This window comes from Corvus kubaryi, unplaced genomic scaffold (assembly GCF_017639235.1).
Source record: "Corvus kubaryi isolate FWS band 111438036 unplaced genomic scaffold, C.kubaryi_AGA036_p1.0 37394, whole genome shotgun sequence".
NCBI classification, from domain to species: domain Eukaryota; kingdom Metazoa; phylum Chordata; class Aves; order Passeriformes; family Corvidae; genus Corvus; species Corvus kubaryi.
Window position 1 is genome coordinate 13,898,267 of NW_024581133.1, and position 22,337 is coordinate 13,920,603.

The 22,337-nt window shown below is 38.3% G+C and overlaps 1 protein-coding gene across 4 annotated transcripts in view; it reads left to right on the forward strand.

Annotated features, from left to right (window-relative positions):
• Nucleotides 1-10,974: 10,974 nt before the first annotated feature.
• LIPC (lipase C, hepatic type) overlaps nucleotides 10,975-22,337 on the forward strand; it is a 51,754-nt gene continuing 40,391 nt past the window's right edge. For 2 of the 4 annotated variants that reach the window (XM_042039459.1, XM_042039461.1), the window contains exon 1: nucleotides 10,994-11,128. In XM_042039459.1, the coding sequence (XP_041895393.1) occupies nucleotides 11,111-11,128 (18 nt within the window). In that variant the 5' untranslated portion in view covers nucleotides 10,994-11,110. Of the gene's footprint in view, nucleotides 11,129-22,337 lie in introns of all 4 variants that reach the window. The other 2 variants (XM_042039460.1, XM_042039462.1) reach the window with 2 other exon arrangements.

Genomic DNA, 22,337 nt, shown 5'->3' on the forward strand with positions numbered 1-22,337 from the left:
CCTTGTAATTCCAAGTAAGAACTTAATTTCATTATGTATTTTGTTCTTCTCAAAGGGAACAGGTGTATGAAATAAAGCCTTGAGAAAGGGAAAAAGAATATCAAGAACCTATAGCTAAAGCAAAAATAAACTGGAAAATACACCAGTTCTTTGACTTAGCCAACCTGCCTAAGTCTAAATAGAAAAAAATGGAGGGAAGGAGTGGCATCCAGAGGGACCTTGACAGGCCTGAGAGCTGGGCCTGTGTGAACCTCACGAAGTTCAACAAGACCAAGTGCAAGGTCCTGCACCTGGTCTGGGGCAATCCCAAGCACAAATACAGGCTGGGAGGAGAGAGGAGTGAGAGCAGCTCTAGGGAGAAGGTCTTGGGGTTGTTGGTAGATGAGAGGCTGGACATGAGCTAGCAATGCGTGTTTGCAGCCCAGAAAGTCAATCATATCCTGGGCTGCACCAAAAGAAGTGAGACCAGCAGGTCAAGGGAGGGGATTCTCCCTCTCTACTCTGCTCTTGTGAGAGACCTGGAATGCTGCACCCAGTTCTGGGGCCCCCAGCATAAGAAGGATGTGGACCTGCTGGAGCAAGTCCAGAAGATGGTCCCAAATATGATCAGAGGGCTGGAGCACCTCTGCTATGAGGACAGGCTGGGAGAGCTGGGGCTGTTCAGCCTGAAGAAGAAAAGACTTCAGGGAGAGCCTAGAGCACCTTCCAGTGCTTAAAGGGGCTCCTAAAGAGCTAGAGAGGGACTTCGCATGGACAAGGGCCTGGAGTGGTAGGACAAAGGGGAATAGCTTTAAACTGAAAGAGGGGAGATTTAAATTAGACATTAGAGAGAAACTCTTTGCCATGAGGGTGGTTGGGCACTGGCACAGGTTGCCCAGGGAAGCTGCCCCATCCCTGGAAGTGCTCAAGGCCAGGTCAGATGGGGCTCTGAGCAACCTGGTTTGGCAGAAGGTGTCCCTGCCCATGGCAGGGGGTGGAATGAGATGGGCTTTCAGGGCCCTTCCAACCCAGACCCAGATTCTATGGTCTATGTTTATGCATGACCTTAAACATCCTCTTAATGAGTGATTCTTGTAAAAACCACCTGCTGAACCTCTACTTCATTTGAAATTGATTATTTTCAAAGGAGATGAATTAGAAGACAATTAAAATCAGGAATATGCAGTTTCTTTAAATGCCAGCCCTTAGGTTATGCTAGTTGAAATATTTCAGAACTGTTCTTAAAGTTGCATTATTTCTTTAAATGTACACAATTTTTGCTACTGTAAAATTTTCTACGATTAATTCATAACAAAAATTATCATCACCTCACTGGGATCCCGAGGGACAGTTGTAAGAGCTTTTAAGCAGACTTATTTTTGCTAAAAAGAATCACAGAATATTTCTGCACCCATTTTGGAATTTACATTATATACAACCTATAAAAACATAATCTCATCCTCATTTCTTGATTTCATATTTCTGCAGCAAAAAGGAATGGAAAATGTGATATTAAACGTACTACTCAGCCTTAAAGTTTGAGGAAATGACTCATTTGAATTTTTGCATTATCTCTTGACAAATACCATATAGAATGACAGGCAAAAACAGAGGTAGCATTTTTAAAAATTTGTTTGCTGCCATTCACAGGCTGTCATTTCAGAGCAAATGGAACAATCAGTTTTATCTCTTTTCCATTAATAAAAACAGATGTATTTAAAGTGCAATAACTTTTGTAGAAATTCACATGGTAATTTCACTAATCTGGAACAGATTGGAAGACACATTTTTTGTTGCCAGAAACACAATAGCTTCATCTAAAAAAATTAAGAGGATTTAAATGCTCCTGTAGTTAAATAAAGGAAAAAATCCAAAATTTTTAGTTACAAATTGCTTTCTAAAAATGTTTCTGACCTAAGATCCATGGTCCTGAGCAAAGGTGCATCTTTGTTGGATTTTCTGTATCAAAGGGAAATTATTATAATAAATTGTGTATTTCTGTAATGTGTTACTAACACACCCCCCCCAATATATTCTGCTTTCTTATTCCATTTTTTATAAGACTTCCCAGAGTCCATGACAAGAAACATATATACGCAATTCAGTAATATTTTATAAATTTTGCACAAAGATGGTTTAGGCAGATGGAGTGCAAAATTTTACCTAACAAATATATAGCATGAAGCACTTATCCAATGCTTTGCCAAAGTTTTGAATACATTTTGTTTAGTGCAACATTTTTCAATCTTTAGACTTCCTTCCCCTGTTTCTCGAGGAGATGAAAGTCTATGAGTAACAAATTCAGACCTACCATGAAAGGGTTTGCTTTTCTCAGTCACCTTTAGGAAGTTGCTCTACGCCAGTGGTGTAAGCATGAAAACATTGTTAGTGTACTGCAACAACACAAACATTTCTAGATGCATCTCAATTTCAGAGTTATCTTCTACAATACACCTTATATCTAGAAAACACAACTCTTGACATTTTTAAGGCGAACAGAGACTGAATTCCTCAATTTCAGGGTGCAGAACAGAGTTGAGGTGCTTGCCTGAGGCTGATACCAGAACCTGCATTTTGAAATGTGTGTTCCTGTGCTGCCAGATTAACTAGCTGTCAGGCATGAACTGCAGAGCAGATTGGACCATCTGTGAGGGAATATGACAAAAAAGATTTCTATCCAATAGTTTGAAGCCTTTCTCTGCAGGAAATTTCAGTATGAGATGCCAAATGAAATTTGGAAATTAAAAAGAAATTAATAATAATTTTGAAGCTATAATTGGAACACAAAAAAGCAAGGAATACAGAGTAGGACAGAGAACTATTAAATCTCCATGGAAAGGCCAGCTGCCTGCCTCTGTGCTCTTCCTAAGGGTGGTGTGAGGGCACTGCAGGCCAGTGGTGGCTGCCCTGGATTTCATGCCAGTGTAGAGTGAAGGAACACACACAGATAAAGAGGTACAGGTCCATGTGCCACAGCCAGTGTGGACTTAGCAAGGTTTGCATCTCATGGATGAGGCCCTTGCAACGGCACTGCTCTTCTCCATAGTAAATGCATTTTAGATTCCTTACCCATTCCCCAGTCACCACAAATCTATGAGTTAACTTGAAAATTCACAAGACTGACACCTATGCTCTGCCCTGCAGGTTGTTCAACAAATAACACACCATATGTTAAGGTTTTGGAACATTCAGCCTGGAATAAACGTACATTAAAGAAACTTGAGAAGTTGGTTTGCACAGTAAATTTTGAATGTGTTTGCAATGCATGTTATGGTCAGAGTCACTTTTATGCTTGCGTTCTTCTCTTCTTTTGTCTCCCAAGCAAGTCACTCAAAGATGAGCTTTACCATCATTTTATTTGAGTGGATCTGTGGCAGCTCTCTGGGTTATTGACTTTGTTACTCCCACAGTGCTCATCTGGTCCCTCAGCACTCCTTGCCTCCAGCCCTTTGCTTAGCTTCCTCTTCAAAGTAAAGGCACTTCTCAAGCACTTTGGTGAACCACAGTTACTTAAAAGCCACAAGCACAAACTGGTCATTTGGCAAAGAATATTATTCTTACACAACTGACGTAATCAGCCTTTCTCAATTAGCACTTATGGATGCAGCATACGCTCAAGGGGCTTGTTTGCAGTGCACTTGGCTGCAATAAGTGTGACTCCCAGATGGAGAACTAGCTTTGTCTTATCCATGTTGCCACCCATGAAATGTTTCCACACACAAATGAAGGAACACAGCTAGGAAAAAAAAAGAAAGTGGAGCTAGAGAAAACACCCTGATGGGATTTCTTTTTAATTACATGCCTGCTTTTTTGGCCTATTCCACAATGCTAAAAATGAATACCACAGATGGAGGGTGGGTGTTAAAGGCCCACTGAATACTGAAATTTTACTAATCTGTTATAACAGGAAACATCTGTGCTAAATGCAGTGTTACGTAGCTCTTCCCATTTCAGTTGTGGAACATCAGTATTTACAGGATGCTACCAAGAAATTGTTTGAACTCATGGTCACAGTCTCTTCAAACCCAATACTGCCTGATTTGTTGCTGTGAATCACTTCAACAGTTATGGATTTTGGAATACCAATGTACTTAATCAATTATCCTATTGTTTATCCAGACATCAAAGATTTGCAGTTCCAGAACTAACAGAGAAACAACTATTTCAATTCTTTCTAGTAGGCTACATTCATTTCTATTTATGTGAAAAAAGTCAGCAATTCTTTTACCACTCTGTAACATTTTTAGGCAGTTTTTCAGACCAGATTTTCAGAAATTTTGGAGAAGATTTTAAATGCATGTTTATCCTAACTGATGCTTAAAATATTTAAGGCTTCTTCATCCCTCAACTAAGCCAATTTTCTCTCTTACAATCTCCTCTAATCTTGTAGTAATGTAGGAACTGCCACAATACACCAGCTCCAAGGGTCTACCCACCCCAGCATCTAAGTTCTTGTAGGACTAGCAAGAGCTGTGTCACGCCCTGGAACAAATTAAACATTTAGGGTCGATAATTAACCACCTCAAACAGTCTGCTCCCCCCACATCTACTCTGTATATATTAATCCTATTCTTCTTCCTTTGGCCTTCTTGTCTGTTTGTTCTTCCGTTTTCATGAAAACTCAGTTTTAATGACAGCAGCTCCACAGAGATCCACATTTTGCTCCTGTGAGCATGTTAAGTTCTAAGAGACATCATCAATCAGCCCTTGAATGTTTAGCGTCTTTCAAGTTTCTTTACTTTGGCATGGTTCTCTGCCTTTTGTTTAAGTGCTTTCATGTGTATTCTCCTCAAATATGTTACCTACAAGAGGCCCTAGTTGTCTTGTTCTTGCTGCCTTCTTTATCCATAAGAGCCATCAATCAATATCTGAAACAAGTCTGCTTTCTATTTGTTGTTACAAATTCTCCCTCCTAAGTACAGTAGCTCAAAAGCAAGAGAGAGAGCACTTTTGGTTTTCCTCTGTATTCATCTGTTTCAGATATGCTTCTGTTTGATATGAGGGAGGTGAACAAGCAAGGCAGCTTCAAAAGGCATTGCTCTTGTGTTGGTTTTGCTTAAAACCATAAAGCTCAGTCCTCAGGGGGGAAGGAGGTTGGGCTGGATCTCAGTCTTTCAATGAGCTTTGTTGCACGTGTTTGGCTGTTTCTTACACAGACCAATGAAGGGAAATGCCCTCAGCAGGCACACTGAGGTTTCCAAAAGCACATCTGCTCTTCACAGTTACAGCTACTGACACCCCAGTGCTGATTCGTGGAAGGTTTCCTACATGTTACAGCTCTGTGTAAAAGCTGCTTTAACAGCAACAAATGCAATGCAAACTTTTTCAGGTCGTCCCTGAAACAGGACACTGACAACAGCAAATATCCAAAATAAGACAGAATGCAGGTGGGTAAAAGGCCTGCAGCTTCACTACCCTTTCCAGTAGTGCATAATCATGCAGAAATTTAATCCTGTCTGCTGAAGAACAGAACTAATTGTAATGGCAGGCAGTGAGTAGGCCAGCTCCTCACCTGTTTTAAGGCAGGGGTAATATACAAACACCCGATATTCTACACATAATGGAAAGGCATGGGCAGTCCAGACGTATTGGGATTTGTTCTTCCCTATTATTTGGTTCATCAATTCCATGCTTTTCTGATTTGTCAAGCTTTTAGAGACATAACCCACGTGAACACAGTGTACATGTGAGAAAGACCCAGAAGCCAAGAAACAGCATTCTTCTAAGGCAATTAAACACATAATGCATTGTTAGAAAAAACACTCCTCAAACAAGTATTGAATTAAACACATTAAAAATGCCTTTTTAAAAAATTTGAAGTAGAAGCAGATGACCTACTTACTTTACAACTATATTTATGCTTGGCAGTTGTATTTGGGTTCTCTTCTTTGTTTACAGCTGTTTATAGTAAGAATTACTCAGTGCAGCACATTTCAAAAATTATTAAAAGGCACAAATATACAAAATCTGGTAAACTTGTGGGAAAACTTGAAATTGCAAGAATGCCATTCCTAGTCCCAAAAGTGCTTCCAAGGAAAGTCAGATAATATTCTCAGTGATGAGTCATGGAAGTAGACTACCTTATCAGGAGCTACAGAGTATGAAATGCAGGAGAAATTCCTATTTCACAACACTATTCTCATGCAAAGTAGTGGTTTTCTTTCACATCAGAAAACAAAGTTTGCTGATCAATTATTTAGTTTTGAATTTAATACTGAAAAGTCTGATGACTCAATAGCTATTGCTGTAAAGGAAGTTTCAGATTCCTGTGCAGCTGCTGTGTGTTTGACATAGACCATGAATCTACACACAAAAGTCCATCTAAAAATGTCTCTTCAGAGTTATTTGATATTAAAAAATCCTAGACAAGATAAAACAGGCAGAATAAAAACTGGATTTAAAAACTGCATTAAAAATTCAACCACATAAAAATTTTCTTGCTCTATAACCTCAGACATATTAGCATAACCATCACATGAATCTTTTTTCAGGTGCTAGTGGGTTATTATAGGAACACAGGGTGGATCCTCAGCTGGTGAAAATCATTAGAGCTGCACAGAAGCCAATTTATGCTAGCTGAAGTTCTGGCCCATAAAATCTCTTCTAAACCTGAAAGAACATCTTGTACTACAATATTACTGGTCTTCAGGTGATTGAAAAGCATCTTGATGAACAGTGTGGTTTCAGAAAAAAAAGCAGGACTGTATGCCTGACAGATTTCTCTCTGTGTTCCTTTCTTTAACTTGATTACAAAGACATATTCAAACAAAAGCTTGCATGGTACAATGCATCATTAGTTACATGCTGCTTCCCAATAGTGAAACCATCAATCTTATTTTAGATGTGAGTATGTGCAAGAGGTCTAACTGTAACTGGAACATTAGCCAAGAAGCAGATGGGGATTTTGATTGAGAGTCTACCTCCTGGGTATATGTTGTACAAGCAGCAGCTCAGCAGAAGAGAGAAGGTTATCAAGCCCCCTTACTGTATATGCAAACTAGATACAAACGCATTGACACAAGCTACAAACTTGGGGTGGCCACTGTGTGTTTAAGAGAAGATTCTATTTCATGTAAAGTTGGCAAAGCAGTAGCCTCCATGCAACACAAAACATGTACCCTGTCTGTTTCACAGAGAGCAGTTTGGAATATCTATTTCTAAATTTAGAATCCAGATCACTACAGTAGGTATGAGTGATTTCAATGAGGAAAATGAAGTAATTGCAAATGCTGGGTGTTATGGAAAAGAGAGATCATATCTACAGAAAAATTTTTTTTTACAATGGATCCTTTAAATTTTAATATTAACATATTTAACCATAACCATATTTAAACCTTAAATTTGAACAACTTAATTTCAGACATTTTTTAAGAATCAAGATTTTTGCAAATGCCAAATTTTCCACTTTCCTTACCCAGAGCATGAGTAATAAACATATGCAATTCTAAAGAATAAATCCACTCACTCTTGAAAGCAACATCAGGACACAGTGCAGCTTGCATATTCCAAGTGTCATTTTCCTACATCAGCCTCCCAGCCTTCTTTACAGTCCCTGAGATGTCTTTTCCCTGATTTTCTAGTATCTGTGTTGTACATTTTGTCACTGCCAGTGGTGCAGGACTGCAGCAGAGCAGCCTTACAGTTCATACGGCTCTGGCAGAACACTGGGAGTGTCTCAGGGGTATTGAGCTTCACTCAGGCACCATTATTTTGATCAACCAGTGGAATAACATGAAAACCCAGAGCACCCTCGTTTTTCCAGAGGATTCTCTTTTTTCCGCAATGATTTTCACCCAGAGTATTACAGCTCCCACTCACTACACCTCATGCAGATTCCAAAAAAGCCATTTTAGTAAGTGATGCAACATGCTGCCAGTAACTCTGAGTAGCTATTGCACAGTCGCTTCTAGTAAATACCTGGCTCCACTTTTTCTATTCTCATAATGTGCCAAACATACTTTCTTGTTACGCTTTTTGCATCAGGGTAAGTAATTCCTAAAATAATTTAGGTTATATATTCATAGAATATTAGATATGCAATAACAATAAAAACAGCAATTAACCCATCTAAGAGAGAGCAGATCAAGCAAAGTAGTTATCAAGTGACCAGATAAGCATGTTGAAAATGGCAAAGATTGTAATTTCAATTAATTTCAATATTTGGATTCACAGGAAAATTATTTACCAGGAGTTTCCTACCTCTAGTGATCATTACATTTGCAGAAGACCCATTCTTTTCTTTATCAGCAGATAATAAAGGTAATTGGAATTACTCATGTAAATCAAATTGAGAAGAAAAGAAAACCCAAAGCCACACTCTGAAAACACATTGTGTGACAATGCTGCAGAGGCCATTGGGAGCAGCTCCTTCCTCTGGAACACAATCACATCTGCTCTCTGCAGACTAATGTGCCATAGCAGGCAATTTTGTGCTACATAAACTCATCCTCAACATGCACTGTGAAATCTCTCATTCAAATGCTGTACAATTATTCCCACAACTCTGCTTACTGCTCTCACCATTAGTGCTGATATTCTGTAAACACTGGAAAGATAAATAAATATCAGCAATAACTGACGCAGAATTGTCAAATGAAGTAACGCCCGCCAAAGGAAGGCAGGTTCCTCCACCTTTTTTCCCAGTTTCCCTCTTACCACTTTAAGCAATCCTTCGTAAGATGCTCTTAATGTCATCCTGGTTCCTACATGGGTTCCATAGTGAGAAGTAAATCCAAACACTGATTCCTATAGACTTTATTTTCAGGCAATCTCTTTGCAAAGATCCAACAGCCAGTTCTGTCCCTGACAGATCTATCACCTTGTTCCAGAACACTTCTTGTCTGCAGAAAGTGGAGCTCACAATCTTTCTCCTCTAAATGCTCTCTACTTTTTTGATTACTGTGGCTAGTGTCACCATTCAACCTGTCAGTCAGATCTGTCATCTTCACATAACGTTCAGCCAACATTATTCTAAGCTCACTGCAAGGCTGTGCTAAATCACATCAGTAATTTCCACCAGTGTTAACTTCACTAAAACACAGCATTTCCTGTCCAGTATCAAAGCCTAAATTCTTGGTCATCTTCTTTCTCCTTTTCTTGCTCACTGAAAATACTGCTGTGAACAGTATTTGTCATTTATCAAGAGTAATTTTGATCCAATCACCACATTTTCTGTATTTCCTCTTTTTCAGTATACTTACAGACACACAATAATCAATCAGTCTTGACAGTGCTTCAGATGTTAGTGTGCCAAGATCACTGCCTGCTGTGGTGACTGGTATGACCTTAGAGATTGCTTGAGGGTTTTCCAGCTGTCTGCTGTATCCTAGACTCACAGCTACTTGGAATGAGCAAGCAAAGAAAGTGATCTGCACTTTTCTCCCGCCTTCATGCAGCATCCAGCAGTATGGACCCCACTCCACAAAGCATGCTCTCACATGCCTAAACAATGGATCAAGCAAGACAGCAGAATTTCCCTGCTGAAAATATGTTTTTTCTTTTCTAACGTACCAGTCCTGCTATAGCATATTGGTCATATGAGACTTAGTCTTTAAAAAAGAGAAAACTCTTTTATCTGGGACAGTTTAAAATAGTTCTTGATTATAAACACAACAGAAAAATTAAAAATTCCTCAGGCTGGGATGGTATGGCTATCGTTTCACGTATTCTAGATTTACTAACTAGGAGGCTTCATAAAGAATCTGGGGTTCACTGAATACTCAAAATATACTTTTTCAAGTTTACAAGCTCTGTTTCAGTCATTTAATTTGCCACAGACCTCGAGCTCTTAAAAAATTGTCTCCATTTGCTATTACTAATAGCAAATTCAAGATAAACTAAGTTTAGGAAAGAATTTACACTATTACCCGTTCTTGTGCATGAAGGCTTCTTAATGATTCAGAACATGGGAGAAAGTTTCCTGTGCCAGAGACCTGTTTCTAAGGAAAATTCCACAACGGTGTCAAAGCATATAAGTGAGGTATAGTATACCTATCTGGCTGATTAGACACTAGCTCAGGTGTACAGGTAGCCATGGAGGTTTGCAGCGTCAACCCACATAAACTGGCAATCCAGTGACTAGTGGGAATGCAGGTGGATTTGCAGCCATGCTAAGACCTGTCCTGCCATGGCTACATCCTCGTTGGCCCTTTGTTCCTTTAAAATGAGCTAGAGCATGTCTCAACACCACTACTGACGTGGCAAAACCATGATGCTGCAGACTGATGCTACCACGGTACAGAGGCCAGCATCGTGTCCTGCTCATGTGTGAGATCCAGCTGGGTGTAATCCTTGCTGCCTATCCTAGAGTACTTTTTATCTTCTCACGCTTTGCAATATGTACCTACTTGCTGTTGCATGTACACATGGTGCTGTAATTAAAACCCTGCTCTGATTTCCAGTATAAACCATACCAATTTAGTAGAAACTTTTCCACTGAAATGACTCCTACAGTTACTACCTACACTTTCTTATGATTCTTTTACTGGAAGTGGAGAGAGATGTTGGTTAATTGTGCTGTATTAGTAAATGTCTTAAGTGTTAAAAATTGTTCACTTAATTTGAAAGACTTTATGATTATCCAGAATCTGGTACAGATTGAACCACTGAAGTAAGAAAAGCGTTTAATATACATAAAATTTTTATGATTGCCTTGCTGGGATTTGTCTATGTTAATGAAATATTTAGAATAACCTTCAGCTCTGGCCCTTACTTTGCAATGTGCTCAGACCGAGCTATTGACCAGCTGAATTCAAGCTGGTTACCCTGGCCTTTAGCAGCATTCCAGAGAACAAATGCCTTCAAGTCTGTGTTCAGAGCTGAGCACTGTTGAGCAAGGTAGGAGGATCCAGCTCCAAATTATTTCTGCCACAAGTGGCATAAAAAAAATGAAGAGTTTGGAAACAGGCAAATTCCAATTTCACTTCCATAAAAGGAAAAACCGGAGCAGGGGACAGAAGAAATCAAAGTTAATGATTAATGGGCAAAGAATTTTTTGCAAATCTTTGCTAATTCTTTCCTGTTCCCATCTCTTGGCAGACTTTAGCAGAACTCTCAAAGAAAGAAAAAATGAAAAGTTTGCAACGTCTTTCATTTTTATTGCTTTCTTGTATCATCGTCTCAGCAAGTACATATGAAGGAAAGAAACAAGGTAATATACTATCAAATACAAATACTGATCATGAACTTTTAAAAAATGTTTATCCTATAAAAATTCAGTAGTATTGACTGTCTGGTCATCAGCATGTTGGGTTTGGGTGCTATGTTCCTTAAAATATGGCATTTATACCTGTCTGTATTTGTTGGAAAATGTAGTTGTTCATAATTACCACAAATATTTCCCAGTGGAAATCCCTACCTGTTGAGACGACAAAAGTAAGGTAATCTGACCTTTAACGAAACTTCTGATGAAGATACTTTTAAAATGTATTAATTTGAAAATATTCACTGAATTGGTAATGTTATAATATTCTTGGGCTAGAAGTATTCTGTGAGATAGATTCAGTCTCCTACTATAAGTCAAAATTTCCAGCTATCTGACAGTGTTTAAGCTTTCATTTTCTGAGTTGCCTAATGCAGACTGCCTTTCATCTCAAGTGGAAGAATATCTTTGAGTGAAAGAGATACATTTGCAGTATATTTTGTCAAGCAGTACTGCAAAGGATCTTTATCACTGGCATGGTTTTAAAACAATTTTCTATGCATTTGTGACACTGCACATTATGTCAGTATCTGTGTGACTGCTGAGTAAGACAGCATCAAATAACTGCATTTCTTAAAACCTCTAAGATGCGACAAAGACAATTCCGTGTTTGACTTCATTATTGATGTATACAAAGCAAGCATTAGTTTTTCTTCTCTAACTGCATTTTTAATACTCTAAGTCTGGAGGGGATAAATGTCATTTTCTCCTTGGCTGGAAATAAAGTAAGATATGCTCATTCACGGAAGTATGGCCCCTTACAGCAGCTGTGTTTTGTATTTATGTTAATTTATATTAACAGTTTTAGAAACCATGTCCTATAAAAATGCTTTATATGCAACAGGCATAATGATTTCAATCTACAGGAGGCACAACCACCTTTCTTTGATTCTGCACATTAAATTTCCCCTTGGGTTTAACTTTGAACAATATAAAAACCTTGAATTAAAACACTATGAGAAATTTCAATTAATGCCATAACTTGTCCTGGTTTACCAGACAAAGCCTGCACATCCTTCACAGTCACTGAACCTTAAAAAGCTATTTAGAAACCTTGACCAATTTTGTATTTTTGAGAGAACCTAAAATCAGAGCACTAACTTTAGTTTGAGGCTTCTCACATCATCTTTGCTTGGATCTATTCAGATTCAACTGTGTGGTCAAAGTTTAGTTCCCCATAGATACACAAAGCAGAGAGAGGAAGCCACTGTCCTCCTGTTCTTTCACAGTCACAGGTCCTGCCTCATGCAGCTCATGTTTTCCTACCCCCACGACCTGTGGCACCACTTATAGCAAGGTCAGTCACTTCACTCTCTCCATCCCCCTTTCCCCTCATGACCTAGGACTCCTGTATCATGGACTTCACTTGTTTGCTCATTCTGCAGTTTAAAACCTCAATTGCAGGCCACGAACAACAGGTCACATGTCATATTTGCACTAGCAGATACGCCCAGCTCATAGTGGGTTGAGGCAAGAGACCAATTCAAGAAGCAGAGAAGGTTTATTTCTAAAAATAAAAAAAAAAATCTACTTTATTTTCTTCCAGAGGCTACTCACAGCCTAACTAGATCTGCTACAGGGGGTAGTTACAAGGCTAAAGACCCTGGTATTCCATTATGCTGAACTCAGACCTTCATCTCTTGTCAGCTTTAAATCAGTGCAATTCTAATTCCAACTGTCCATTTGCATTAATGTGTATTCCTTGTTATCCTTCTCCAATCCAACCTCAGCCACACCAACTACGGCCAGAAGATAACATGATTTCCAGTTCTCAAAAGCTTGCCTTATTTCTGTAACCATTTGACTTGTCAGCAAAGCTCTGCTTGTTCTGTGTGCATTGGCTGCACCTGGCAACCTCAGGGAGTCCTTTTCCTCATTTCACTTCTCAGTAAGGCAGATTCATTTGCCACAATGGCAGATGCAAAAGACAGTAAGGCATTACCTCACACTATGGAAGGGAGCAAAGCGTTTAGCTCTACGTAAGAGGCCTTGTAATGCTGTCAAGTGGAGACAGCTTTCAGTGAGCACTGTATCTATTTTACCTGGATATCCTTCTACCTTGGATCTCATTTGTTCTTGCTTTATCAGGAACTGCAGCACAGAACAGCACAACTATCAGGAACTGCAAAGCCTCCTCAGGGATGAGTGTCTGGTACATAATTCTAGCACATGCAATTACGTATGAGAGAGCCATTCTCTAAAAGAACAATCACTGTGTAAAGGTCTTACTCATTCATTTGTACCCAGAAAATAAACAACTGCTTCAAATTTTTTTCCATATTATTGTATCCACCTACACAGTAAAAGAAATCACATTACAAAATCAGAACTTATAGGAATTAGGCTGCACCAGGTAAACTTTAGATAAGTGTGTGTAAGTATTTTTGATCAAGTTATGTACAAAAATGTATATTGTAGGTTCTTATTTTACACTTAATTATGTAGAATAAGATGGAGTGCATTACCAAGCAAAGACAACACTAAATTTAAAACACACACAGGGTTATTCTTAAAAACCACAGAGGGTTTCTGAAATGCCATGGTTTTCTTGTACATTTGTACAGCAGGAAAGAAGTTTGGCATTTTTGGCAAAGGTTCATTATCTAAAAGTAGCATCCCAGAACAAGAAATAAGCACCTAAAAATAATATCCCTGAAGTTGAGCCAAGATGATTCTTTCTACAAGCATGTGAAAAATACTTCAACATAAGATCTTATTTATTTTGATTCTTCTCCTGTAAACATAAAACTAGGTGGGAATATTTTCCATTATTCCACTTCCTTGTGCAGAGCACAGCTATACAGTAGTTGACATGAAAATACATGGTGTTGAGCTAGCACTTCTTACCTGACAGTCTCACAGCTGGCAGTTGAGCTGCACTTTTTTGCCCAAAAGAGAAGGTAACATCTTAGTTGTCATACAATTCTGCCGTGTTTTACGTACTGCAGGGCTGTCATCACCTTAGTATTATACATAGGCCATAGGAGTGGATTATGCAGAAATCTGAATAACTGTTATGTTTTCTTTATTCCCCAAGTGTATTACAGATAAAAGAAACGTTTGGTATAGCATATATATATATATATATATATATATATATAAAAGTCTATATAAAATTCCTCAACCAAATGCAATGTGTGGAGTATACCCTATCAGATCAAAAAGCTACCAAAATAATAATTTCTACCTGAAGCTGAAAACCTATTAGAAACACAAAAAGCATAGAAGATTCCAAATCCATTTAAACTGTAGAGATAGAGAACTAAAGTTAGCCCATAGAAACAAGTCTAAAAATCATTAATATTTCTTATTTACTTCAATGGACTTATTGATCACCTCTGAAGTTTAAATTCACATCTCTTCTAGTTAGATCACTTAAAGAGGGATGCAGGAGCTAAATTTTACGACATACCAAAATAATGATCCAAGAAGTCCTGGAATTTGAAAGTTCAGATACCAGTTACACTAATGATCTATGTTATGATATTATCAGGAAAAGTTCTGCAAAACTATTTGCTGCCATTTTCTGACTGGCTGTGTTCAAGATTTGCATTGCTCTCATGAGTCTCAGAATGCTAGAAAAATTTCTATAATCGAAACCAGTCATTTTTCCTTTTGTCATCTGGAAAAATCTAGGAACATAATTTCAGACATAAATTTTCACTACAAGGTCCAAAATATAACCATAGTTTAACTAACAGAAGGCTCTCTGCTTTTCCCATGAAAAGAGACAATAACAGGAACCTGACTGACAAAGGAGCTATCCATGCATGAAACAACTTCCAATATTTCTGCTAAAGAAAGTGACTGAACATCTTAATGAGGAGCTTAAATTCACCAGTGGATTGCAATTCATTTGACTTGAGCATTACATTCTTCTGACTATTGCTGTCTGAATAGTGCTGACATATGACACTAGAGAAACTTGAACATACAGAATTGTTCTTGGTAATGTGGCACTGCAATCTAACTTCTTAACTGATTGTCTTCCTTTTCCTCTCAAACTAGAGAAGGCTACAGTTATTTCTAAATACATATACACAGTTTTAATGCAAAATAAGTATCAATAAAAACATAACTGCATCAAGCTCTGGGATCCTCAGCACAGGGAAGACATGGACCTGTTAGAGTGGGTCCAGAGGAGGCCACAAAGATGATCAGAGGGCTGGATCACCTCTCCTATGAAGACAGGCTGAGAGAGTTGGGGTTGTTTAGCCTGGAGAAGGCTCCAGAGAGACCTCATTGCAGCCTTCCAGTATAAGCCCTTAAAAGGGCTTATAAAATGGAGGAAGAGGGACTTTTTATACAGGCAGATAGTGACAGGACAAGGGGCAGTGGTTTTAAACTGAAGGGGTAATTTTACATTAGATAGTGGGAATAAATTCTTTACTCAGAGGGTGGTGATGCACTGGAAGAGGTTGCCTAGTTGAGGATGCCCCATCCCTGCGAGAGTTCAAGACCAGGTTGGATGGGCAGGCCCCTGAGCACCCTGACCTATGAGGGCCATCCCTGACCATGGCAGGAGGGTTGGAACTAGATGATCTTTAAGGTTCCTTCCAACACAAACAATTCTATGACTCATTATTAAAGAGAACATTTTTCTTTTCTTCTTATTTTGTGGTTCACTCTAGGTTTATATTACACATTTCCTTTTAGAAAACCTAGTTATGCCACGTCCATGGGAAGCTTCAGGGTTATTAATAGGGTTGCATCAACAGCAGTGCAACAGTGGTGATGTAACTCCTGACACCATATGGTCCCCTTGGGTGGCCTTAGCACAGTGACCTTTTTTCCTATATGTTAGATAGAGTGAAGAGCCCATTTGCTGAAGCTAAGTCAGACTCCTCATACAGCGGAATAGCCTGGCAGCAGGTGGGTGGGCCAGCAGCCACTTCCAAGCAGCATGATTAAGATTTCCTGGCAACATGAGCAATAACTGGCAAAAGAGACAGAAGGGACCATCTATCTGCACATGCCAAGACTGGGTGATAAAGTTCACTGCTTTGGCCATAAGCCAAATGTGAATTATGACTCTTGCAAAAAAAAATGTTTAATGTCTGTGCTCCAAGTTAAAATTACTTCTTTCCCACTTTTTAGCCTTTCTTTTAGAGAAATACACTGGTTTTAAAACTACATTACTATAACAACTTTCTTTCTTGTTCCTTTCAATTTTTAAAAAGTTGTTACAGTTGCTAATATTCTCAGAAAGCATTAACTGCATAGGATTGCACACCCTTCCACATACCCATTACAATCAGCCAACAAAAGCTTTTGCTGGTGGTGAAATGCTTCTAAAACAAGATGGTTGCACAAACAGGAGCTGTTGGCTAAAATTACAGAAATTCTCTGCTTTGCTTGCCCAGTCCAGTAAAATCTATTTGAATCTTTTATCAATAATACTGTTTATATTTGGGCTTCTATTTGGCATCCAGAGTTCCTGGTGTTGCTCCAAGTGCAACAAATGACAAAAAAGAGATCTAGAAATATTGAATATGGGGAAACAAGGTGTTTATATACATAATGCTCTCTGGAATTAAAGCAGCATGTCCTATCTGAAAACCCAAATTTTGACAGAAACTTTTAAAGTTCTGCTGTTTTGAAATATTTGTTCCAAAAAGCATTTTCTAAATTTGTATATTGCTTACAGAGGGAGGAGATGAACCATGGAGATGATGACAGAGCAGGTCCAAGGACAAAAATAAGAACACACATATGTTTGATTTTGCTTTGTGTCTGGAGTTGACAAACTGCCCTAAAATTCTGCTACACTGGCATGTTCTCCCATATCTTAATGCTAACTTTGTAAACCATTATACAGAAACACCACTGGGAGGAAATTTTTCATTTTAAAATCTTGTCTACATTAGATTACTTCTGCTCTACTTTATGCATCTCAGGCTCAAAATAATCTACAGTATCGGACTGAAGAATTTATTTACTCTTTCAAGCACCACTCTTCTCCTTTTCATCAGCAATGGGTCATAAGGGATGTTGGAGGACATAAATTAAAGTTTAACTCCATGTTTGCCAACCTGCATTTCCAAAAGTCATTCTAATTAGAGGTTCTGTCAAATTGAAATGGCAGTGGTGTGCATGTGTTCCTTAGTTGTACTAATAAAAACCAAAACCAAACAAAACCAATCAAAAAACCATATATATATATATATATATAACTATCAAAATACCTTCTGTTTTATTTACCAGGCAAATCACTCTATAATTAATATACTGTCCAGGTAATTGTCATGTCTTGAGACCAAAACTTGTCCAAAACTTATCTTTGACTGGAATTCTATGAGTTATAAAAACACAAATAATTAAATTTTATGGACTTTCTGTCAAAAAAAAAAAAGATGTTAGGAACTTATATTTTTGATTAAAGAGGCTAGTATTTTGGTTTGTTATATTTCCATTTGATTTTTTTTTTCTGTTGTGGTGAAATAGTACTGCTAGTTTTCATATTTATGTCACTTGTACTTTTGACTTAGGATGACGGTACGAATGCCTTCCAGGTTTGCTTTTAAGGATCTGACACTGGGAAAAGAAGGGACATGGCAGAAATTCTGATTTTCTTTTTAAGGAAGAAATGTTTGGGCAATTTTTATTCACTACAAAAAAAATATTTTGAATGGTACTATCCAGGCAATGCTTTCACCAGAGAGCTTACAATCTTCCAAAAAAAATTTTAAGTTTAATTATTTGTAAGAATGCTGGATACTATTTAAAACCCTTATCATTTTTTTCAGAAAGACCTGAAAGCTACTGCATTTCTGAAACTGATTACTATTTACTGAAGCAGAACACTACTTTCAGTGCCTGAACTGTGAGGAAGAAATAACAATACGAATTAGCAGTGCTCTTAGGACATATGGAAATGGCTTAACCTCCAGTTTATTGTGCCAAATACATGTTCTGTAAACTATTCATCTTTCTTACTGGATTAAATTATGTAAAAATGCCCCAAAACCTTTTACAGGTATTGAATCAAGTCCTTAGTATCTACTAGAACTCCTTTTTAATGTCTCGTCCTAGACTCCAGTCCCTATTAATGCTTCAATATCCCTCTTCTGTGATTCACTAGAGGCAGTACCTTTATGACCTTTCAAATATCTGAACAATTTCATAACTGATCCTGACTAAAATAGCTTGTCTATGACAACACATAAATTACCACCTATACCACAGGGCTTAGCTAAACTACAAGGAAACCTGACAGCCCTAATTGCATTTAATGTGTTTATGCAAATGAGAGTAAACTGGATGAAGCATGACCCAGAGCAGAGGTTCACCCTCAAGAACAAGACTTTCAGAGACTATACTTGTGCAGGACTCTCCAAATCTGCTTTTCAAGTTAAGGACCAACTGCAACCAGGAGACAAATGGAGTTTTCTCTGACACTTGAAAATAACTCCAAAGCAGTTTTTGTATATTTTCAAGAAACAGAGCAAATGGAGGGAACTGTGACTAGATTATAGTTAATTCTCTGGCCTGGTTTTCTGTAAGTACAAAAATGAGCAGAGTGGACTGTAGAATTAGAGTCTAGACCTAAAAGAAAGAAAGAAGGAAACTCAGAATATTCAAATATAAAAAATTCAGCTACCAGCGTAAAGCATTAGTGAATGGATCTCTGCAGAACTAGAAACTACATAGAAAACCAGCTGGCACATCATTTGAAAATCTACTGTGCTCTCTATCCATCATGCTTACCTTCTGCTTACCCAGGAATAGAAATTAGAGCTTGTTCTTTTAAATGGGGACAGTTTCTTTGTAGGAACATCATAAATCATTGTTTTCTTAGTAGATGACATCAAACAGTCATGAAAGCTGAGGTACTAACGAGGTGTTTTTATCAGAAATCCTTATCCATAGCTTACCCAATAAAGCTCTGAAAATGTTCCTACACTAAACATTTCAGTGTGCAGTGCTGGAGTTACTCTTCTGGTTTTCATTGACCACTACAAAGTAATTCAGCCATCTCTACTCCAACTGGGCAGTGAGTGCCTCATTATCCCCAGGCACCATGGCTGACTGCAGGGCTCTGCAATGGAACAGTGAGAGCAGCCGGGCCTTCAGCTGACCTGTACTTACTGCTCTCTGGGGCACACCAAGGTCGGCAGAGACAAAAGAAACCTGAAAGCATTCCTCTAGCCAATAAGGTAACAGCATTTCAAACACAGTGAAATACACAGAGAAGGTGTGCTAAACATGAGATTTTGCTTACTACACTTCAGCCTCCATTCTACACCAGGACAGCATGTCCCACAGAGCGTTGCGAGGTTTCCACATGTTTCTTAGTGCACAGATACCTTTAGGATTCACTTTTTCCGAAAACTTAAAGTGCCTTTCCTCTCTGCCAGAACTCTACCTCCATCCCAAGAGCAATTTCCACACTATTTCCTGGAGAAAGGAGTTCAGCACGATCCTGATGCATGCCATTAAATAGCCTTAGTCTCCTTCCACATGCCCTGTGACCATAATGAGATCTTTTACTTTAATATGTTAATTTAAAGGAACTGTAACTTATGTAAGAAACATCAGCCAAGAAATGTGTCCCTCAGCACCTTCTGGCTTGGTAGTGTCAGTGTCACCCTAAAGAAAGCAATGGAGATTTGGAATTGGAGCAAACTTAGAGTCTTTGATCCAGCTCCCAGAGGAGACACTTGTGCTGCTTACTGTTTAATCTCCCTAAATCATAGCTCACAGGAAGTGGCAATGGGAAGGGCTGCTGAATACATTGTGTTCTATCTGGAATTTTAGGTAACAGAAATTAGCACAACTACCACTGAGATTCTGGAATTTTAGTAAATTCATAGGATTTACACTTTGAATTTGGATTTCTCTTATGATCCCATGCCCCTTTCTATCTTTCTATTCTAGATTATGAAGATTGTGTATATTCATTAAAAATGTTCAATTTTACAAAACATTAAGTGCTAGTCAATTAATTCCATTGATGATAACTGCTTGGCCTTAAGATGTCTCTTGCTATTCATTTAAATGAAATGTTACTCCCCTGAATACCATCAAAGAGCTGATATTTATGGGCCTACCAAAAATATTTAAATTATTAGTTATTTTCAATCTATGAAGTATCAATGCTAGTTCTTAAACTGGCTTTAAAAAAAAATCACTTTGGATACTTTAAATATGATAATCCTGATGTGCAGAAGGGAACCAAATTCTCAGGCATCTGCTCAGGGACTGGGTACTCTGAGCTGAGAAGGATGTCTCACAACACAGGCATCAGAGCAGCATTTAGCACCCTGCAAACCCAGCACTTCATTGCTTCTGATCTCCCTTTTAGACATTCTGGACCAAGTCCAGAGCAATCCAAACAAATGAATCTTGGGTCTTTAACAAGTTATTGAAGGATCTTTTACAGCTTGTCCGTAATCTACTTTAAGTCACAATTCAGCTACTGGCTACCTGTATTTCTGTTTTTCAAAGTAAACACAGCCACACAACTTAACTGTTGTAGTACAGAACACTCCAGATTCCTAGAATTTCCAGATGGAAGACTGCTTGTTTCAGATACCCCTTCATTTCATTAAAACATTGTAGCTTTCCCCATGGACTTTCTGTGAGCTGATACCGCCTTGGTATTTCTACATTGATTGTATATTGCACACTCTGGGAGGGTGTGGGTAGTTGGAAAATGCAGTTAACCAATACTTTCCCTCTTGCTGTGCAGCAAGTTAGTCCCTCAATACACAACTGTGATCCTGAGTAAGCTTAATTGACTGTAATAAGGCAATCAAATGTGAATATTCTTTGCTCTTCGATTTCTAGAATGCTCTTTAACAGTGTAACCAAAATGAGACAAAAGACATTCTGCACCTGTGCAGCTCTGGGGAAAAGCAAGGCCTCAAATACTTGATTTTTTTTGAGCTTTGTACCTCACCTGTGTCCAGTGATGGCAGACATCTTAATGTAAAGGGAAGGACTGTAGTTCATGACACACTTGGTGACATTGACAACTTAAGAAGCCCTTGCTTCTGGCCACTGCTGCATGTACTTCATAAGGCTCTCCACTGTGCCAGTACAGTTCCCTGGAGTCATACAATAATTCTACAGTCTCTCTTGCCAATCAAGCTTGGAAACTGATCCAGTTGAAAAACAATCCTATTTTTTCTTGGTCATCCTACTTTTTATCTGGATAAGCTCCCTGATCTTGTTCACTCTGCAACTAAGTGACCAGTTGTGCTGGGACAATGGGACTACAGGAGGTCAGAAGTGAGTGGGTGGCAGCAAGATAGGGAAGAAGTCTGCTTAGAGTTGCTTGGGCAGCACTGAAGCCAAATGTCTAGTTAGGAGCTAAACACTGAGTCACATTTTTTTAAACTTTAAATTTTTATCCTCAGTTTAAAAAATAAATAAATCTGCTACCTTACCAAGGTTTCCATCATCCAATTAAGCCTCTATTAGCATTTTAAAGATCCTTTTCTCTCATCTATTTTGACTGATTGTCAAAAATCACTTTAGCAAAAGAAAGGGAAGTCAGAAAAACCCCTAATTTATCATTCCAGCTCATAAAGTATTGTAATTCATTTTTCTGGCTAGTGTAAATAAAATTTGTATTAGAAAGGTCCAGGGCAATACCCTTGAAAACACAATTGTTTTCTGCATCATCAGCAACCTATTATCCAGATGAAATGAAAATTTCATACTTTGGAGCTTTTTATGTACTTGCTCAAATTATAGCTTTCATTTTCCTCAGACCCTCCATACATATTTCAGCATAGTAACCATGGAAAAAGTACCAAAATTAGAGAGACAAAGTTTAATTTTGAATAATCCCATTCCTAATCTAATGCTTTTCCTATTACTAATTCTTGATTTAATAAGGCTATTTTGCCTACAAGAGAAATCCCTTTAATGATGGAATTCTGGTATAGTATTTTTGGGAGGTTTTTTTGCCTTTTTTTCCTCTTGATTCCCCAACACCACCCACTTATTTTTCATTCACACACAAGCACCCACCTGCTAATTGTGTGTGATCACTAAACACAGAAACATGTAGGCATGAGCATCCCTAATCAGACGTACACGGAAACAAAATCTCTATCCTTCAAGGACAGGGCAATTTCTGTCAGGCATTTTAAAGCCAAGGCAGGTCACTGAAGTTATTATTAGCACTAATTAGCACTCCCACAAGCTG